The following is a 21884-nucleotide window of genomic DNA, read 5'->3' on the forward strand; positions in this document are numbered from 1 at the left end:
GGTCTCAGGATGATGTAGTCTCTGGTTCATGTGCCACTTTCTGTCTCTTGGGCTTGTAATTACCTTGTGTCCTTGGTGTTCTTCATTCTCCTTTGATCCAGGTGGATTGAGACCAATTGATGCATCTTAGATGGCCGCTTGCTAGCATTTAAGACCCCAGACGCCACTCTTCAAAGTGGGATGCAGAATGTTTTCTTAATAGATTTTATTATGACAATAGACTTAGACGTCCCCTGAAATCATGGTCTTCAAATCCCTGCCCCTGCTACACTGGCCTTTGAAGCATTCAGTTTATTCAGGGAACTTCTTTGCTTTTGGTATAGTCCAGTTGTGCTGACCTCCCCGTATTGGGTGTTGTCTTTCCCTTCACCTAAAGTAGTTCTTATTTACCAACTAATTAGTGAATACCCCTCTCCCACCCTCCCTCCTCTCGTAACCACAAAAGAATATTTTCTTCTCAGTTTAAACTATTTCTCAAGTTCTTATAATAGTGGACTTATACAATATTTGTCCTTTCCAGCACAGTTCTTGACAACTGAATACCAAGTGGACAAACGAATGGCAGGTGAGGGCGGAGTAGAGGTGGAGCTGATGGGGCACCATCTCTCACCCCTATATTTTTCCAGATTAAGTCACCACTGATGATGAGCAAACGGAAAGACACAGAGGTATCTACAGACAACTCCCAGGTATAAGGGGCAATAAGTCTGAATTTCTCAAACCAATAGGTTAGCAGGGAACACCCTGCAAAGACACAAAAGGAGAGATCTTACCTCTCTGGAAATTTTTAAGGCAAAAGTAGAGAGACAGACAGACAATAGGGCCCGCGAGACAGGAGAAAAGACGAGAGAGTCCAGGAAAATGGGGCAGCAATGGGTGGGAGGGTTAGTCCTGGAGCTTTGCCTAGAAAGTTGCTGGTGTTCATGGCTCGCTTTTATATACCAGTTGGGGCATGGCGTGTGGTGAGTCAGACTTACAGCGCCAGGGACATAAGGGACAGAAAGGACAGTACAAGTGCATAACTAAGGATGCCTGCAGCAGACAAGCAAGGGAGCCTGGCCAGGGAGAAGTGCCAGGTTTCTCCTCTCCCCACCTGTCAGTCCCTCTGAATTCCCAGTGTGATAACCTGTCCCAGGCAATTTGGTTCTTTAGACATTTATTGAGTACTATTTCCCCCTCTATAGGGTCTCTATGAGTTGGAATTCACTCGACGGCAATGGGTTGGGTTTTTATTTTCCCCCCATCCCCTGCCTCGCCAAGACCTCCCTGAGCACTGATACCAGAACAAGGAAGATCACATTCTCTGCCTGTTCCTGCCCCTCCCTGACTTCCACTCCAAAATGCTTCTCAGATCGGTCCACTTCTCTCTGTACCTGTTGCTAACAGCCTCATCCAGACAGATGATCAATACAGTGAACTCAACCAACTTAGGAAGCTCCCACCCAACGCCCAAACACAGAGAAATGCTGGATGAAGTAAAAATCAAAAAGATGTTTTCACTACAATGCCAAGTTTGAAAATAGGAAAGAGAACTCTTCAGATATCAGAAGCAAAGAGGAAATTCAAAGCCTGAGTAGTGAGAGGGAGTCTAAGCCAAGTGATCCACAGGAATAGCAGCCCAGACATATGCTAGAGGCTAGATGGTAACGCTGAGCAAGGGTGAGAGGAGAGGTCCCTAACCTAAGCATCGTGAGGAGCTGGAACCAGACCCTTGTGCAGAGCCAGCAGCCAAGAAGGGCCATTTCGTTTACAAACTTGGACTTGAAAAACCCATGCCACTGATTCAGGAATGGGGCCTGGAAGTAGGATGCTGAGAAATCAGAACATGAAGGCTGCTTTGTGTGTGGGTGTGGGTTCCAGCGAGTGCTACCAATGAAATACAGAAACCTCAAGCTGAGATATTAACTTGAAAACTGGTCCCAAGCTTGAGCAGTACTTCAGCATGAAGGAAATTGAACCCAGGAGACAAGAGTGGGCTGTAACAAGCAATCGCAAACACATAAATTGTTAAAACATGTTTGTAAATCCAAAATATCAAACCATAAAAGATACAAAAACAACTAATTTAGCAGGTTTTTTTTAAAAGACGCAGAACCAAAATACTGGATAAATATAATATGGAAGATGGGGAGGAGGGAGTTTAAGAAGGAAGTTAAAGTGTTCCAAGGTCCTTGTCTTGTTCCTGAGAAAGACAGAAATATGGATTGCCTTCATACTTTATTAGAAAAATCTAAATTAAGTATACGAAATCAGAAAAATGTGAAATGAAGTACATTTGTTAAAAAGATTTATGAGAGATCATTAATAAAATGTAAACTTCCAAACTAGTGGAAGGAAAAAGAAAGTATACTCAATTAATTCAACAGAAGGTGGAAAGGGGGAGACGGGGAGAGCAAAGAAAAAACACGTCAAATAGAACATTTTGAAAGAGAAATAAGTCTAAATGAATCATTAATCAAAAAATATATAAATGAGTTAAATCTGTCTACTAAACTCTAGCTCCTACTGCTTATAGACAACACATCTAGAACACAAGGATATAGGACAGTTGCAAATAAAGGGATAGAAAAGCATATATTGGGATGAAGAGCCCACTATTTGATGATAAAAGGGCCAGCCCACCAAGAAGATATAACAATCATAAGCCCGAATGCTTCTAAACAGCACACGCTCAAGCTAAAGTAAAATTAATAAAACTTCCAGGGAAAATGACACATCCCCAATCATCGTGAGACATTTTTAACACACTTCTCTCAGAACTGGTAGACCAAACATCTAAAATACAATTAAAGACAAACATTTGAAAAATATAATTTATAAGTTTGATCATATATATATGATATGCACATATTATGGAGGAGGCCTCAACAAATTCTAAGGAATAAATAACACACAGAACACATACTATGATCACAAAGCAGTAAATTTAGAAATCAATAATTAAAAGTTAGCCCCCCTCAAAAGCATACATTTGGAAACCCCCCCCCCCAAAAAAACCTCCTAAATTATTCATGGTTAAAAAAGTAATTATACATGAGCCACAGGCTACATGAACCTGAGACCATAAGAACTAAATGGTACCCAGCTCTGATGGGTCACAGCAGAAGGTCCTGGACAGAGGGGAAGAAAAATTGTAGAACAAAAAATGAAATTCACTACAAAGACCAGACTTACTGGTGTGAGGAAAGCCTGGTGGCGTAGTGGTTAAGAGTTACGGCTGCTAACCAAAAGGTCTGCAGTTGAATCCACCCGGCGCTCCTTGGAAACTCTATGGGGCAGTTCTCCTCTGTCCTATAGGGTTGCTATGAGTTGGAATCGGCTCAACGGCAATGGGTTTGGTTTGGGTTTTTTTTACCAGTCTGACAGAGACCAGAGGAACCTTCAAGACTATGGCCCTAAAACACCCTTCGAAGTGGAACTGAAGCCATTCCCAGAGACTACCTTCCAGCCAAATCATAGACAGGCTCATAAAATAAACAACAACACCCAAGAGGAATATGCTCCTTAGAACAATCAATTACACACGATCAAAAGGGCAACATTTGTCCAAAAGCAAAGATGAGAAGGCAGGAAGGTGTAAATCAAGATGAAACAGGAAACCTAGGGTGAAAATAGGGGGAATGCTGACACATTGTGGAGAATGCAACCAATATCATGTAACACTTTATGTACAAACTATCGATAGAACGGGAAACTAATTTGTGCTGTAAATCTTCATCTAATGCAAAATAAAAATTATAAAAAAAATAATAATAATAAAATGGATTTATTTCTAGTGTATTTACAAGGATAGTTTAAAAAACTATTTTCAGATGAAATTAGATCCAGTAAGATAAAGATAAGCTGCTTAGTTAAGATACAAACAGTGTAACAGTAACAGTAGAATAAAATGCTACTTTTCATGCTTTCTTAAATCATTTTTATGAATTTTAGTATCAGTTAGCCATGCTACTTCATTTCACCAACTGAAGCAATGCAGAAATTCTCCTTTTTCTTTTTTTCTCCTAGCAACTGGTTATAACATCTTCCTTCTACTTGGGTAGAATGAACGGCTATAAGGAAAACAGCTTCTGACCAACAGTTCTTACTTTTCGCAAAGATTTGTCTAATCCTGCAAAAGAGTTTTTCTCTGCCTTTGTTAGTAGGAGTGATAGTATACCTCACAGAGCTGTGAGGATCTGCTTTTACAAATGCTCTAAAAATGCTGATAATTAGTAGAGAAATGGAGATTAAACACTTTTTAGCAGAAAACTCTATATATTGGAAATACAATTATTTAATAAAGACTTTATTTTTTAATTTTTAAAAATTATGATGAAAGTTACAGATGATTTAGAACTGTACAATGAAAATACTGCACCTCAAAACTTATGAGAAGCAGCTACAGCAATCTAGTTAGAAAAAAAATTATATCCTGAAAAGCACGTTAGAAAATAAGAAATATTGAAAGTTAATGTTCAAAAGGCTGAAGAAAAAAAACAAATGGTAGAAAAAATGAAATAACAAATACAAAAGTAGTAGAAGAAAGGAAATACTAAAGATAAAAGGAACAGAGGTGCTCATCAAAACCAAAAGATAGTTTTTAAAAAGACTAATAAAATATAATTTCTAAAAAATATATTAAAAGGGTAAAATATATAAACCTCAGGCAAGATTGATCAAGAAAGGAGGGAAAAGCATAAACACATGGTATTAGGAATTAAAAAGAAGCCACAACTTACAGATACAATAAAAATTAATAAAACTATAATATGATAATAATAAATATTTTGTACTAAAAATTTTGAAAACTGTCAATTTTTGAAAAGAGGTCATTTTTTTTAAGAAAAATATAAATAACTGAAATTGACTCAAGAAGAAAAAGAAAATCAGAATAGATCAATAACTACCAAAGAAACTGAATCTATAGTTCAAAAAGCTTTTCCTATCTCAGAACCCAGATGTAAATCCATCCACCTATGGTCACCTGATCTTCGACAAGGGCCCCAAGTCCATCAAATGGGGGAAAAGACAGTCTTTTTAACAAATGGGGCTGGCAAAACTATATGTCTGTCTCCAAAAAAAGTTTCTCCTATTCCAAAAAGGCATCAGGCCTAGGTAGTTTTATAAGCAACTTTTACCAAACCTTCAAGGAATTACACAAATTGTTACAAAGAATAGAAACACAGAGAAAACTACCAAATTCATTTTAGGAGACTAAACCTCTCCCCCCCCAAAAAAAATTGCTGTCAAGTTGATTCCAACTCATAGCAACCCTGTAGAACAGAGTAGAATTGTCCCATAGGGTTTCCAAGGCTGTACTGCACCTCAACATAAAGAAAACAAAAATCTTCACAACTGGACCTATAAGCAACATCATAATAAATGAAGAAAATACTGAAGTTGTCAAGGACTTCATTTCACTTGGATCCACAATCAACGCCCAGAGAGGCAGCAGTTGAGAAATCAAAGGACGCATTGCACTGGGCAAATCTGCTGCAAAAGACCTCTTTAAAGTGTTAAAAAAAAGATGTCACTTTGAGGACCAAGGTGCTCCAGACCCAAGCCATGGTATTTTCATTCGTCTCATATACATGTGAAAGGTGGACAATGAATAAGGAAGATCGATGAACTGATGCCTTTGAATTATGGTGTTGGCAAAGAATATTGACTATACCATGGACTGCCAGAAAAGCAAACAAATCTGTCTTGGAAGTACAGCCAGAATGCCTCTTGAAAGTGAGGATGGTGAGATTTCGTCTCATGTACTTTGGACATATTATCAGGAGGGACCAGTCCCTGGAGAAGGCCATCATGCTTGGTAGAGGGTCAGCAAAAAAGAAGAAGACCCTCAACAAGATGGATTGACACAATGTCTTGCAACAATGGGCTCAAACATAGCAATGATTGTGAGGATGGTGCAAGACTGGGCAGTATTTCGTTCTGTTGTGCGTAGGGTCACTATAAGTCAGATCTGACTCGACGGCTACTAACAACAAGAACCATCTTTACAGAAGAAGACTGTTACATCTGGTGGGTTCGAACGGCTGACCTCTCGGTTAGCAGCCGAGTGCTTAATGACTACACCACCAGAGCTCCTAGAAAGTAGTATAACCTTAATACCTGAACTGAATAATAACAATAAAGACAAATTTGCAGGCCAATATCACTTATGAACAGAGATAAAAATATTAAATAAGGTAACAGCTCTACAAATCCAGCAATGCATATAAATATATCAAGACTGGCAAAAACTGCTCAGGCTCTCTTTATCCAAACTTCTTTTCTTCCTTAGCCATAAGAATCCTGATTTTTAGTTCCAGACTTCACAGGCTGCACATTACATCTCAGCTAAAAGACTGCATTCCACAACCTCCCTTGCAGCTGGGTGCTGCCATGTGATGAAATTGTGGCCAATGTGCTGTAAGTGAACGTGTTGCAACTTTCCTCCCTTTCTACTTCCCACTGCTCAGAATGGAAACATGACAGCTGGAGCTTGAACGTCAGCCCCTTGTTGTTGTCAACTGCTGTGGAGTCATGGTTACTCCATGCACAACAGAGTGAAACACTGTCCAGTCCTGCACCATCCCCATAATTGGTTGGGGATCAGATCGTTGTGATCCAGAGGGTTTTCACTGGCTGATTTTTGGAAGCAGATTGTCAGGTCTTTCTTCCTAGTTCATCTTAATCTGGAAGCTCTTCTGAAACCTGTTCAGCATCATGGCAACACACAACCTCCACCGACAAGAGGGCAATGGCTGCGCAGGAGGTGCACTGGCTTGGAATCAAACTTGGGTCTTCGGAGAGAATTCTGCCAGTGGACCACCACTGCCCCAGCCTCTTAGATAAGAGGTAACACACAAAAGGTGGAGGAGGAGCAACATAGAAGGAGCCTGGAATCCAAGCACTGCACATCCTACGTCCAGGTTTTTTTGTTTTTAATGTGAAAAGGAAACTTCTGTCTTGTTTAAGGCACCACTGAGGCCTTGTTACTCACAGTTAAACCTAATCCAAACTGAGAATGGCGTTGAGCGGGGTTTATCCCAAGAATGAAAGAATGGGTCAACGCGGAAAATCTATTCATGTAGTTCATCGCATTAAGGAAGGATCGAAGGAGAAAGGCCATGATCATCTAAATAGATTCTGAAGAAGCATTCAATAAAATTTCACTCTCGTGTTCCATTTAAACACTAAAATAAAAACTCTTAGCCAATTTAGAATAGAAGGGAATTCCCTTAACCTAATAAATAGTATCCATCAAAATCTGGAGCAAAGATCGTACTTAAGAGTGGGACTTGAGATGCGTACCCATTAAGGTTAGGCAGGGGCTAAGCACACGACCAATCATCAGTGAACTCGAAATCCTATTCAGTGCATTATTACAAGAAAAAGAAATAAAAAGAATACAGATTGAAAAGAACTCTTGTTTGCAGAAAATATAACCGGCTACATAGAAAATCCATCATGATCTTCAGATAAACTATGAGGATAAGAGAGAGCAACGAGATTGCTGAATACAAAATCAATATACAAAACTTAATAGTGCACCCACACACTAGGAGTTTCCAATTATAAAATGCAGTAGAAAGAATAAGACCTCAATCACAGTAGCCACCATAGTCCAAAACACCATTATCTTTCTTTTGGATCATAAAGAACCCCCTTACCAGCCACCTTATTCTCCACTACTACTTCCCTCAAATTTATTCTCCACTCAGCAGCTAGTGATCTTTCGTAAACATAAATTAAATCATGGCACACTCCCTCTTCAACCTTTTCATGGCAACTCATTACTTACAATTAAATCTCAATTGTCTATCATACCCATACTCCACACGACCTGGCCCGTCTATTCTCCAAACCATTCCCTTACTCACTCCACACCAGGCACTCAATGTCTTTCAGGTCCTGATGCGCATCAAACTTCCCTGCTTCAGGGCCTTCGCATATGCTTTTCCCTCTCCCTGGGACACTTTTCCCCCCAGTCATGACCCAAGTGTTCCTAGTTATCCCTGAAGTCAGCTTAAATGTCACTCAATCTACATAAAGTCCCTTCTCTCTTAGCTCCTCCTTTTTTCTTTCATATTCCCACCATAATGTAACATAATATTCCACTGCATATTATACCATAATGTGTAAATATATTTTTATTCATGGATTATTTATTCATTGCCTCTATTTCCCTCTAGACCATAAATTTTATGAGGACAAAATTCATGTCTGTGATGCATTTAAAACAGTGCACAGGAGCTGCCACATCCTCAATAATCCTGTTAATAACCCTATTACTAAATGCCAGATGTTTAATAAGTATTTACTGAATGAATGAATGACAGAATTTGTTAGTTTAGCAGGAGTCCCAGCTACAATGCCTGCTATACTCTTCCCAGGACTCAGGCTTGTCAAGGGGGTGGGGGAACCCCAGGAATCTATCTGGATGAGAGACTAAGAGGCCTCCTGAGGAAGCAAGTTGGGGCACATGGGGTCACATTATGGTCCATGAGCAGCTCTAGTGTAGGGACAGGATGCTGAGCATAGACCTGCATCCCGCCGTGACTCCTACCTCATCTCTCAAGAATTCAAGTCACGGACTTAGGGAGTTGCCATAAAGTGCTACTTTTCTGCGATCTTTGTGGATCATTAAGAGTTTAGAGGAGAGCAGACTCAGGAGTGATGGAAGCAACAAAGGGCAGCTCTTGGGCACTCTTGGTGAAGGCTTTTACAACCCCAGGAGCAGATGAAACTGCAGGAGCCAAAGCAGAAGCGGAGAAAAATGGTGAATCCCCCAGGATCCACAGGAAGACTTGAGCAGGCACACACTCAAGGCACCCTGAGGGGTTCCCAAAAATAGCTGGGGGAGCTTTAAGGGGAGGTTTGAAGGTCCAACAACGGCAACTGGGAACAGCAGCCTGGGACTGTTACCGTGACTCTAGTTTCTACGGCTGCTAACCAAAAGGCCGGCAGTTCAAATCCACCAGGCGCTCCTTGGAAACAGTATGGGGCAGTTCTACTCTGTCCTTATAGGGTTGTTATGAGTCGGAATCAACTTGACAGCAATGGGTTTAGAGGGTATATAGCCTGGGAAACACAGGTTACCATGAAACCCTTACAGCCAGCCCCAGGCAGCTTCCCAGAAACCATACCTAGGGTCACTGGCCTGGCGACATCACAGCCTGAAGAGCAGATGGGCCATGGTGGCACTGCCACATGGCCATTAGAGAAAGCGTCTTCCCAGAGAAACCCCACAACAGAGAGATGCTTCCCAGTATTCCTGCTAGAGCTCCCAGTGCTAATTTTTCAGGTGGAAATTAAGGAAGCAATGTTTCTGAGGCTGCCTAATGCCAGCATAGTGGCTGCGGGTAATTCTACAGTCTCTGGTACACCACAGATTCAGGCATACAAGAGGTACCCCCGACTGCTTAAATGCTTGTGTGAGCCAAGTGAGGAGGAGTGTTATATCTGCCAGGGGCCCCTGAGTGGCAATCTTCGCGTTTGTTTCTTTTTCAGCTCACATACTTGTACACCACAGGATGTAACGAGGGATTGGCAGGATCCTGTTATCCCCTAGAAAGGACAATTGTTGGAGGCCTGCTCAGCACCTACCTGTTACCTCTGTCCCTCACCCCCCAAAAAACAATCCATGGCTATCAAGTCGAATCTGACTCATGGCGACGCCCAGGTGCTTCAGAATAGACTGCACTCCACTGGGTTTTCTTGGCTGTGATCCTTATGGAAACACATCACCAGGCCTTTCTTCCGCTGGGTGGATTCGAACTGCCAACCTTTCAGTTAGTAGTTGAGAGCAAACCACTGCACCACCCAGAGACCCCTGTCCCTCCCCCAACATGCTGTACATTTCCTGTCCGCCTAAGAGCACCCGGGAGAGGCATGGATACAAGGGCTCACTTTTGATTTGACAACTGCCCTGGTGACACCTCTGGAATAACCTCTGGCTGCTCTGACTCCTTTCCCCTCAAAAGGCTTGGTCTCCCTTCTAGGAAGAGTGAGTAGTGAGGACATTGTGAAGCCCTCTCTCTCCTTCTCCCCCAAGGAATCCTGGGATGCCCCGACTCTGACCTACCTCTTGTCATCTTCCACCTGTACACCGATGGAGTGGAACTCTCTTCGGCTCCTGTTCTCTGTGTCTGAGTCTGAGATAGTCTCCACCTGGTGGTAAGGCAGACCAGTCAGTGGCTGCAGGTAGCCAAGGGACCTTCCTGCCCTGTAAAACTTTCCAGGGAGAACGGCCAGCAATGGGTGAGCCCCAAGGCAGCTGGCAGATTCTGCAAAGCAATCTGGCTGAACAAGATGAGAGACCCAAGAGGTCAGAGGCAGCAAGGTGGCACCCACCGGGCACTGCTCTCCACTCGCCAATAGGGGCAATGGTGCCAGGACAAAGGACGAGGGGGTGGGCTGGGGTTGGCTGGGGCAGTCCTGGAGAGAATCAGACACCGGGTATACCTGCAGCTCAGAGCAAACCATGGAGGTTTATATATTCAGAAGGCCCCTCAGACCTCCAACCCATTCCAACCGGCCAGGGATTGGGTCTTTCTTGGGTCCCTCTTTCCATACCTGCACCCCAATGGACGGCCGCCACTTCCGCTGCCGCGCCAGGCTCCTCAGCTCCTCCCTGCCAGGAATGGTCTTGATGATGAGTGTGGGGGGCTTGGGGCTGGCCCGAGGTGGAACCGGCGCCAACTCCAGGGTGCGCGCGCCCATGGCGGGGCCGTCCAACCCGTCAGCGGAGCTGCAGCGCCGGGCGGGGCCCTCGGCGGCGGTGAAGCTCTCGTGGGCGGAGTCCGTGCTGCTCTGGGCGGTGATGGAGATGCGGGGCGGGGCCTGGCTGCCCGGCGGGATGGGGGGCGGGGCCTTTCTGAAGTTGAAGGCTGTGAGCAGGCAAAGTAGAGATGGAGCGGACGAGAAACGCGTTCCCGCAGCCATCTGGGGCGGACCACCCCACACGCCCATGCGGCCCCACAGGACCCAGCAGCCACGCATTCTCCGCATGTGCTACGTTCAGAGCCAAGGACTGTTCTCTCCGTCATCAGGCCCAGAGAGGCAAGCGGTCTGCCCAGAGTCACACAGCACAGCTGTGGCGGGGGCCAGAACCAGAACCCAGGGCGCTTTCTGACCTAGGGCCCGGCCAGGGGCAGAAAGGGTGTACTTACAGGAGCCGGGCCTCCCTGAGACAGAGGCAGGGGCAGCAAGGAGGGGCAGGCAGTCGTCGTCTTGAGAGCAGCCGGCCTGGATGGCCCGGAGGTAGCTGTGGCTCCGCATGCGGAAACAGCCGGGCAGGTCCAGGGCGTCCACCGCTTGGGACTCAAGCTCCCCAAACACGGACCCGCACACGGCCTCCAGCTGCTGGTTCAGCTCCTCACTGAGCTAGTGACAGGGGGCAGGAAGACAGTTACGGAGGTGCAGGGGTGGAGCGGGCGGGGGGTGAGGGGAGGTAAGCTCTGAGGCACTTTGCCTTAGGTGCATCTCCAGATCTGCAGAGGCTGTGCCTCTTTGTGAATCTCTTGCACTTATTTTCAAGGAAACCCTGGCAAGAGAGCAGAGGCAAAGGCAGATGGGAGCACCTCCGCCCTGTGCTGCTCTGCGGGTTTGCTATTAGGGCCCGGCCTTTCATTTAAATACCCCCACCCCACCTGTAAGAAGCCCTGGTGCCACAAACGGTTATGTGCTGGACTGTTAACAGAAAGGTTGGCAGTTTGAACCCACCCAGCAGCTCGGTGGGTGAAAGACCTGGCGATTCCCTCGGGAAAGATTACAACCAAGAAAACCTATGGAGCAGTTCTACTCTGTCACTTGGTGTGGCTATGAGCTGGAATCAACTTGATGGCACCTAACAATAACAACAACAACCCCATCTGTGCATCTCCCAATGTCTCCAGACTACCCCATCTTCTTCTCTCTACCAAGGCCCACCCCTGGGGACTAGGGACTTGACATCCACCCTCCTGCCCAGATATGGGGGGTAGGGGACTGCAGGAGAGGACACTTTTATTTGATTATTTATAACTTACTATGTTACAAAATTGATTGAAAGTAACCTATAGAGATATATACCAAGTGGCAGGATGGAAATTAATGGGTAAGTGATGGAGCAAGAATTATTAACCTTGGAGTGTTCCAAGCCTTCCCCCCCACCCTCTGCCCACTGACAGGTTCTGACTTGGCCCATTCGTTCCTTCCCTGCCCTTGTCATCTGAGGAAAGCTGAGCCATTGCCAGAGGAGGTTTTGGTTTTTGTTTCTGAAATTTTGTGATCCGTGGTGTTAAAAAATTAAAGCAAGTAAGAAAGAAGCAAAACAAAAATGTTGCTCATGGAACTGTGTTGCACAACACTGCACTAAGACTAAATTTACCACAGAAATTGCAGCTTCATTCGCATTACATGAGAGAACTGGCACAAAGGAAAAACAAAAGGAGGAAAAGAAGATGGTGCCAGAGGTAAGCTCTACACCCAACAGCACAGGTGACAGAGTCCTGTGCATTCTCAAGATAGTGCACCTTTGACCCTGGGCTTCCAAGCAGCCAGAGCAATGAGGAGTATAGCCTGATGGTTGCCTGCACGGACTACGGAGTAAGACCCACCTGGCTCTGCCACTTCCAGCAGTGTGGCCTTTGAAGTTACTTAAAGTTTTTGGATCTGTTTACTCACCTGTGAAATGGGAGTGATAATGGGATCATCCTCATAGGGCTATTGAGAGAGCTCAAAGAAAAAATGTGAGGCACGAGGTGCAGTTACCGGCACATAGTAAGCATTCAGTAAAGAGACCAGGTGCTCATGAGAACCACAATTCCTGTCACAGAGCACAACAGAAACCCCCTCCCACCCTGGTGGATAATTACATAGATGCCATTGGATGAAGTCATGGACAAGGTCATCAAAATGAGTGTAATAACAAGTATCCCATGGCTGCATCTGGTGACATCTTCCTAGGAAAGACTCATGCCATCGCACTTATGGGCAGCCAACAGAGGCCCCTAAGAATGGCTTGATCCGTGTGTAAAATGCAGCTCACTGATTCATAACTTGGCCTCCAAAGCATAATGGGATTTCACTAGACCCTCTCTCAGATAAAGCAGGAATTTCCATCCCATCCTATTAATGGGCAAACTGAGGCTCAGACATGGCAGATGAATTGTCCAAGGATGCCGACCCGCTAAGTGGTAAAAGCAGAGTTAGATGCCAAGTTTTCTGGTTCCCTTTGCAGGCTGACTGAGCACCAGAATCCCCTGGAGAGCTTATGCAGCTTCCATTAACCCAGGCCCACCTCTAGAGTCTGAACCTGGGAAGCTCCAACTCCATGCCTCTCTTTCCTTTGGCAGCTTGGAAGCTCAGAGTCAAATTTGCTGAAGGTTCAGATTCAGTGGTTCCAATGAGTAATTAAAAAGAAGAACTATCTGGACATCGTTTTGCAGCTTTTCTAAAGGAACTTCATTACAAAGGCACAGAACACACAAGCCATGGAAAAATCAATCCAGGATCCTGTAGAAGCTGAAGTTCTCTCATGTTTGACCACACAAGCCAAATTCCTGGGACAGCTGTGGCTTTCACCATGCCTCCTTTTGAGTCTACCTCTCAATCTGCCTATCTCAGGACCCCTGAAGTACCAGGAGCCAGGAGTTAGTTGTCAGGGTGCTTCCTGCAGCTCAGGAGTGATCTAAATCCTGCTATTTCTGGCCCAGCCTCAGGACATTCCCAACTACAACCAATTCAGCCCAGAGGGGTCCTCGTGGAGCACAGGGGAGCTGACCTAACCCTAGCAGAGAGAGTTGTGGTCTCGAGCCTAGATATCAGGCCTAGATGGAATCTCACTCTGCATCTCTCTGTCCCTAGCCCTCTTTGGTGTAGAAAGTATTAGGCATGGTATCTAACATATAGTAGATATTATTATGAGGAGCAAAAGGTTCTTAAATCACAGTGACAATACTTCTTAGAATGAGGCTTCTCTTTCCCAGGGTTCTAAAGCTCTTGGAATTCCACCTATAGGCTATACCCATGACCAGCTCCATCTAAGGCAGACAGAAGGAAGGTGAGTAACTCTCCAGTCCACACACATCTCATCTCTACTGGCCAAGGGAAGTTTCTGGGGTTCCAACACGGGACCACAAAAATTCCTCCCAATAATCCCAAGAGAAATTCCTCCCACCCCCATGAATGATTGTATGTAGAGGCCACTGAATGAAGTCATGGGCAAGGACCCAAGGGAAACACAGACTCATACGGACTTTCAGAGGAATATTGCACCTGAGTTGATCTTTACTGTATTATGATTATGAAATTGTAACATTGTACTGTGAATTCTATCATCCCCTACCTCTTTCCACCCTTCTACTTTCAACCCCTACTTGCGACAGGGTACAAGTCAAAGAGTCCTTTTGGGGAATGAGAACCTTAGCCTTTCTCCGAATCAGAACTCAGAATCAGTAACCATTTGCAAAGGCACAGGATATTCAGAAGAAAATACCTTATTTGGATCTAATTGAAATTGTCCATGCTAGAGTTGGTGGGTCCAACTGGGGACCAGGTGACATTCTGTATACTTTACATATGTTATTTAGTTTAGGTAACCTTTTGAAAACCTTCCTACTTCAAAACACTTTAAAACACTGTATAAAGTATAACAAACGTTGTTTTATATGCATAGCTGAGCTCACTAGAAAGCAATATAAGTCCCCAGGGGACAAAAGCAAAGAAGAGACAGAAAATCAGAATATTAACTGTGTGAGCTGATGCTGCAAACAGACCAGTGGAAGTGGGAGTAGGGGGCAGTGGTTGCTGGTCCCAGTAACCAAAGGGCTTGGGTTTTAACACCCACTCAGGCACAGGAGTAAGGCTTTGGATCTACATGAAGCAGGATATTGGCAATGAGAGCCTGCATAAAGCCAAGAAGGGAAAAACCTTTGATGAAAAGACAAACTAGGGGAAAAAATCAATAATCAGCACAGGCTGACAACAAAGAAGCTAGTCTGTAGCCTAGGCCCTGGGTGGAGGAAGGTAAATCTGCAAAGAATTTGTAACCACAAATTGGCCCTCACACACACACACGGATTCAATTCATACAGTCTGCCTGGGCTAGACCCCAAAATTAAAAATTAACATAAAATGGTCCCAGACCAGGAAGACCCCTAACAGAAGCAACTGTAAAGTTTTCCTGGGGGGCCCACTCCTAATCCAGGCTGTTCAGGATTCTCACAGATAAAGCCTCACTGAAGATGAGCTAATATTGGGCTATATGGCAGATAGCCTCTAAGATGGACCCTAGTGATCTACACCTCCTGGCATTCACATCCTTGTGTAATCCTTTCCTCTTAATGTGAACTGGACATACTGGCCCACTTCTAAAGAACAGAATATGGCAGATGCAGTGGGATGTAACCAAGGGGCAGATTAACCAGTAAGCACGGTATGTACCAACTTACCACATCAGATGTGGTGAAAACCAGGTGAAATTGTGCACTACAGATTAGTAAGTAAGCACAATTAAGTCCATGTGTACCCTGCTTATTGGGTAATCTGTCCCTGGATGTCACTTCAGAGTTTAGGTTACAAAAAAACTTGGACACTCTCTCTGGAGAAAAGCAACCTGCGATGTTGTGATTAACCCTATGATGATTCCCATGTGGAAAGAGGCTGATGTCTCTGGCCAATAGCCAGCAAGGATCCGGACCTGAGACCTGCCAAGAGCCACATGAGCAAGCTGGTAAGTGGATCTAGTCACTTACTGAGATGACTGTAGCCCCAGCCAGTATCTTCCTGGCAGCCTTGTGAAATACGTAAGTCAGGTGGCACCCAGCTAAGCTGCACTCAGATTCCTTACCCACAGAAACTGTTAAATAATAAATGTTTGTTGTTTTAAGATGCTATACTTTGGTGTAATTTATTATACAGCAATAGATAACTAATACAGACTGTGGCAAAAGCAAGCAACTAAACCTTTATTGAGCTGAGCCACTGAGAAGTCAGCATTTATCTGTTACAGAAACTAGTATTACGTCACCTAAAACAGAATAGCTTTTACACTATGTTTAAAATTTCTAAGACCTGAAAGATGAAACTGAGAACATAAGGAGAAAATAAAATACTTTGTAAAAGATGGGAAAGATTTGAAAAAGAATCAAATCAGATTTCTAGAATAAAAAGAAAATGAAATTAAAAGCACACAGAATGGGTTAAACAGCAGTAGAGACACAGCTGAAGAGAAAATTAGTGAATCTGAAGATAGATCTGGAGATTATCCAGAAGGCAACATAGAGAGTCAAAGAGATAAAAAAATATGTATATATATGAAGGAGAAGTTAAGGTACATGAAGGAAAGAATGAGAAGGTCTCACATACAACTAATAGGAGTTCCAGAAGAAGAGACTAGATGGAGTGTGGAAGAGGCAATATTTGAAAACATAATGGTAGTGGTTGAGAATTTTCCAGACTTAGGACTTCAGGCATGACAGTGTAAAGAAGACACCAAATCCTATGCCCCAAGACAACTATAAAGCTGGACAAAACTATCAAAAATAACCCTTTTATCACTCTGATAACTGACCAAGGGCATACAATAAAGAAGCAGTTACTTATGAAAATTACTCAGCTTCAGGTGAGAATAGCATGAGTTTGTGGTGTTTTTGCCTAGGGCTGCTCCCATTCCCCAACCCCCAAGCTCTAAAAGTACAGTAGTTAAACAAGGGTGAGGCAGGCTGTGAAAACCAGCTGCTTCAATGCTACTTCCAGAGGGCTCATTTGATTTGCAGTATTGTCAGTTATAGTGTCAAGAACAAGAAAGGCCAGCAGCTCTGCTAACCTGGGACTGCAGTACTATTTGAGGCAAGAAATGAACAGGTGAACTAGCTGAGGATTTAATGGGGAGTTCCAGGAGATGAGACAGCCATAGGGGATTTGACAAGCTGTCCACATAACCCAGATTGACTAGAGGCTCTGTGCATGAATAGCAGAAACCAGAAATGACCTGCGCCACCCACACATACCTGGCCAATGGAGCCTGTGCATACATGCAAAAGAGTTGCAAGAGAACCTGGAGAAAAGTAAAAGCCAGGGCAGACTTGAAAACACCCTGAAGTTTGCACTTCCCAGGCCATACATAGAACTGTAAGCAGAGAGAAGAAGCCCTATTAGCCTGAGGTTTTTAAGCACAACCTCTGACCAATCTTTGGGTGAGTATTAAGCTATGCAGAAACAGGGGCGACCCCTAGGAAGCCAAGCTTAAACATAAAAAACTAGAGAAAAGAAATACTTAGAGGAGACATCAGAGGTCACATGATACAAAAGCAGCAGACCTCCCAGATTTAGTCCAGGCAACCAAACAAAGAAACAACAGTTTTTGGAAGGAAGAGTCAGAATTCAGAGTTGCTACAAAATATTATCTAAAAATGTTCAGTATCTAACAAAAAGTATGAAACATGCAAATAAACAGAAAGTGTGAATGTCTCCAAATGTTGGGTTTATCAGACAAGGACTACAAAGTTATTATAAATATGTTCAAAATAACTAAGGAAACCATGTATAAAGACTTAAAGTAAAGCATGATAACAATGACTTTATTAATAGGAAATCTGAGCAAAGAAACAGAATTTTTTAATTTCTAGAGCAATGACTAAGAAAATAGATAAAAATCCAGTAAAAAATCAACGAAGGAATTAAAACGGTACACTAAAAAACTTTATTTCATACAAAAGAAGAAAGGAGGCAGTAAAGGAGGAACAGAGAAACAAAAATGATATGAGAGAATCCAACCATATCAAAAATCACATTAAATGTGAATGGATAAAAAAGCCTGATTCAAAAGGCAGAGATTGTCAGACTGGATAAAAAAATCCAACTATATGCTGTTTACAAGGGAATACCTTAGCCCTGGGGCAGAGACTGGAAGGCAGGAGGGAACAGGAAAGCTGGTAGTAGGGAACCCGGAGTTCAGAAGGGAGAGTGTTGACATGTCATATGGTTGTTAACCAATGTCATAGAACAATGTGTGTACTAACTGTTTGATGAGAAACTAGTTTGTTCTGTAAACCTTCATCTAAATTACAATTAAAAAAATTTTTTAAAAGAATACCTTAATATACATACAATGGAATATTATTCAGCCATGAAAAGGAATGAAGTACCAACACAGGCTACGGTTTAGATGAACCTCAAAAACATACTAAATGAAGGAAGCCCGATACAAAAGGCTGCATATTGTATGACCCCTTTTATGTGAAATATTTAGAATAAGCAGATCCATAGAGACAGAAAGCAGATTAGTGGTCGCTGGGGATAGAGTTCTACTCCGTCCTTCTGGGTCACTACGAGTCAAAATCGACTTGATGACAACAGATATTCACAGAGGATAGAGAGAAGATTTGTAAAAAGATCTGAAAGATGTGAGGAAGTGATCCATGGGAGCAACCGGGAAGAGGTAGCACCTAGGGAGAGGCAGCAGCAAATGCAAAGGTCTGAGGGTGGAGCACACCTGCTGTGTTTGAGTACCAGCAAGGAGGCCAGTGTGGCCAGAGCGGGTGAGGGAGGAAAACAGTGTTAGCAGAGGAACTCAGAGAGATAGTAGGGGCCAGACCATTCATAGCCCTGTAAGTCATAGTAAAGTCCCTGACTTTACTCTGAGTAAGATAAGGGGTTTGAACAGAAGAGTGAGGGGAATGTAATTATATTTTTAAATGATCATTCTGGCTGTACTGAGAAAAAATGAAGTGGGTAAAAGCAAAGAGACCGATTAGAGGTAATGGAATAGTTCAGACAAAAGAAAATGGTGATCTGGCCCGGGGTGCTGGCAGTGGAGGTGATGAGGAGTGGTTGGGTTATGGATACATTTTGAAGGTGGCAATAACAGGATTTGCTGAAGGACTGGATGTGGGATGTAAGAGGGAGAGAGAAGTCAAGGCTGCCCTCAAACTTTTTGACCTGAGCTCCTGGAAGTATAAAATTGCCATTATCTGAAATGGGGAAGACAGTGGGTGGAGTGGGGATTTCTTTTGGGGAGAGAAGTATTCACAATATAGTTTTGGATATCATAAGTTTGAGATGTCTATTAGACAACCAAGTGAGATTTCAATACATAGTTAGATATATATGCCTGACATTTATGGGAGAGTCTGGCCTGGAGATATACATTTAGCAGTCCTCAAGCTCTAGAAAGTATTCAAAGCCATGAGACCATGTGAGGCCACCTAAGTAGGGAGTGTAGAGAAAAGTCCAAAACCTGTTGCCATCGAGTCGATTCCAACTCATAGCAACCTGATAGGACAGAGCAGAACTGCCCCATAGAGTTTCCAAGGAGTGCCTAGTGGATTTGAACTGCTGACCTTTGGTTAGCAGCCGTAGCTCTTAACCACTACACTACCAGGGTTTCCAGAGAAAAGTCCAGGGACTTCTAAACTTCAGGGTTTAGATTCTGGGGCGTTGAGGAGGCACCAGTGATAGAGACTGAGAAAGAGCAGACAGGGAGAGAATCTCGAGTGTGGTGTACTAGAAACCAACCTAGCGATGTGTTTCAGGAAGGAAAGAACCATTGCTGTGTTAGATGTTGCTAACAGGTCAAGTAAAATGAAGACTGTTTGGCGATGTGTTGTTGTTAGCTGCTGTTGAGTCGGCCCCAACTCGTGGCGACCTCAGGCACAAGGGAAGAAAACGCTGCCCAGTCCTGCACCATCCCCGTGACTGGTTACAGATCAGACCATCATGTCCCATACGGTTTTCCTTGGATTTTTTCTAGAAGTGGATCACCAGACCTTTCTTCCTAGTCCATCTTAGTCTGGAAGCTCCACTGAAACCTGTTTAGCATCATCATAGCAACATGCAAGCCTCCACTGATACATGGGTGGCGGCTGCACATGAATCAAACCCAGGTCTCCCGCATGGAAGGCAAGAATCCTACTACTGAACCGCCAATGCTCCCATATAGGCTGGTCTGATACGAAAAGCTAGGTGAGCCAGTCAGATTCCCTGATCCAGGAAATGTAACAAAGGAATACTGAGAGACTGTAGCAGTGAACAATAAGAGCCAATGTGGACCATTTTTTGCATTGCTTTTCTCTTCCCAGCAAACAGTAAAAATAGCTAACCTTTATTAAGTGCTGGCTATGAACCAAGAACACGATTATGATGCCTATTTTTAAACAGGAAAAGTGGGGCTCAAAAAAGTCAAGTAACTTGCCCCCAGGTCACTTAGCTGGTAAGTAGCTGAGCTGGAATTCAAACCCATCTCAAGCATTTAACTACTGAACTGCACTGTCTCAGATTAATTAAGGGGAAAAAGTTTTCTATCTATACTTCAGTGTGGAGCTTACATTTATAAAATACCAATTCGGAGCCAGACACTTGTGAAGATGGCACAGGACTGGGCAATGTTTTGTTCAGATATACATAAGGTTGCCTTGAGTCAGAGACGACTCGGCAGCAACTAACAACAACCACCTTGTATTTCCTTATATTTTCACATTGAACTGTCACAAAACCTCTATGAGGTAAATATCACTACTGTCATCTTACAGATGAGAAATGGAGGCGTTTAGGCAAAGTTTCTTGTTAGTGGTCACACAGAGTGGAGGTGGTGGGGGCAGAATTCCACCTCAAATCAGCACTGAGGCTTTGGTTCTGCCTATCCGTTCTTTGTACAGATCAACTCCACTTTTTGCTTGGGGGTGGGCTGGAAGCAACCAGGCCAGGACTGGGCTGGGGAACCTCAGAGAACCGGTGTTGCCCTTACAAGCTCATCACTTTGAGGACACTTGGTGGGTTTTAAGGATGTGATTCTCTGAGACTCTCAACCCCAGAGTCTGCTCCACGAATCCCAGGGCAGCCTTTCCAGCTTCCTTGGAACCAGATCTGAGCTCTCTCCATGGGTAGACCCTCTGATCCTTAAGGCCTAAGCCAAGCATGGATTGAATTCCCATTTCCGCCCCTGCCTTCAGATACCCTGGGCCTCTCCCTACCTGTCCGGTGGTGAGGGAACGGGTGTAGCCAGGAATGGAGCTCCGGGGGTGGATCCGGGGTGGGACACAGCAGCTGGGAAAGGTCAAGATTCCAGTGTCAGAATGGGGTTCAGCTAGGAGGTGCAGGAGGGGGAATGATAGCTTTGGGGCCCCTAAGCAGGTTCTATTCACCATGGCTCCTCATGCAGAGACCGCCCCCCCCACCCCCAGCCAGGGCCCCTAGGAAAAGAGACTCCTCCAATGAGACACTTAGAAAAGGACCATTACCTAGGAGCCCCCTTAACATGGGACACAGTAAGACACCCAAGGGCTACCCACCTGGTACCCAGTCTACACAAATCTCCTGGAGGGACCCATTATCAGCTTCCCACATCCACCCCCGCTACCCCACATCCCCACCCCATTCTTACTTGATCCGGGCCTGGTCCACACTGGAGGAGCGGCGGGATGTGAAGCGCCTGGCGACTGCTTTGGGAGATGTCTTGGGGCTGCCATCCGAGTCTCCACTCTCCTCATCCCCCATGGCTTTGATGTAGCTGCCGCTCCGCATCCTGCGGCAGGGGATCTCCCCATCCTTGCCACCAGTCGGGTAACCCCCCCAGTCATCCTGTGGCACCTGTGGAGACAGATGCCTCTGTCTCTCAGACCCGTTCCTACGTAATCTAGAGGCCAGGACCCCCCTTCCCCACTGCCAACAGGAGGCGCTCTGCTCTGGCCACACCCAGGATCATGCAGAGGAGAGCCAAAGGTGATGTCCTGGACCATGCCCTCCATTAACAGGAGATGCCTCATCACCCTCCACAGACCTTTTGCCACATAGCCCAGGGCCACTTAGAGAGTCTGGGGGTGAGCAGACCAGGTGCCAAGAAGTTGAAGATCAGAGGTCAAAGCGACCAGTAGCAATCCCACCCCCACCAACGAAGCATCACCTGGCCACAGTCACCTTTTACCCCT

At 44.5% G+C, this 21884-nt stretch overlaps 1 protein-coding gene across 2 annotated transcripts in view; it reads right to left on the reverse strand.

The window, feature by feature from the left end:
* DLGAP3 (DLG associated protein 3) overlaps positions 1-21884 on the reverse strand; it is a 61897-nt gene that overhangs the window by 10982 nt on the left and 29031 nt on the right. For both annotated transcript variants that reach the window (XM_049878701.1, XM_049878702.1), the window contains exons 4-8: positions 21341-21546; positions 20931-21003; positions 11148-11361; positions 10552-10865; positions 10061-10146 (exon numbers count right to left, since the gene is read on the reverse strand). In XM_049878701.1, the coding sequence (XP_049734658.1) occupies positions 10061-10146; positions 10552-10865; positions 11148-11361; positions 20931-21003; positions 21341-21546 (893 nt within the window). The remainder of the gene's footprint in view (positions 1-10060; positions 10147-10551; positions 10866-11147; positions 11362-20930; positions 21004-21340; positions 21547-21884) is intronic.

The sequence above is a fragment of the Elephas maximus genome, chromosome 3, assembly GCF_024166365.1.
Source record: "Elephas maximus indicus isolate mEleMax1 chromosome 3, mEleMax1 primary haplotype, whole genome shotgun sequence".
Taxonomy (NCBI): domain Eukaryota; kingdom Metazoa; phylum Chordata; class Mammalia; order Proboscidea; family Elephantidae; genus Elephas; species Elephas maximus.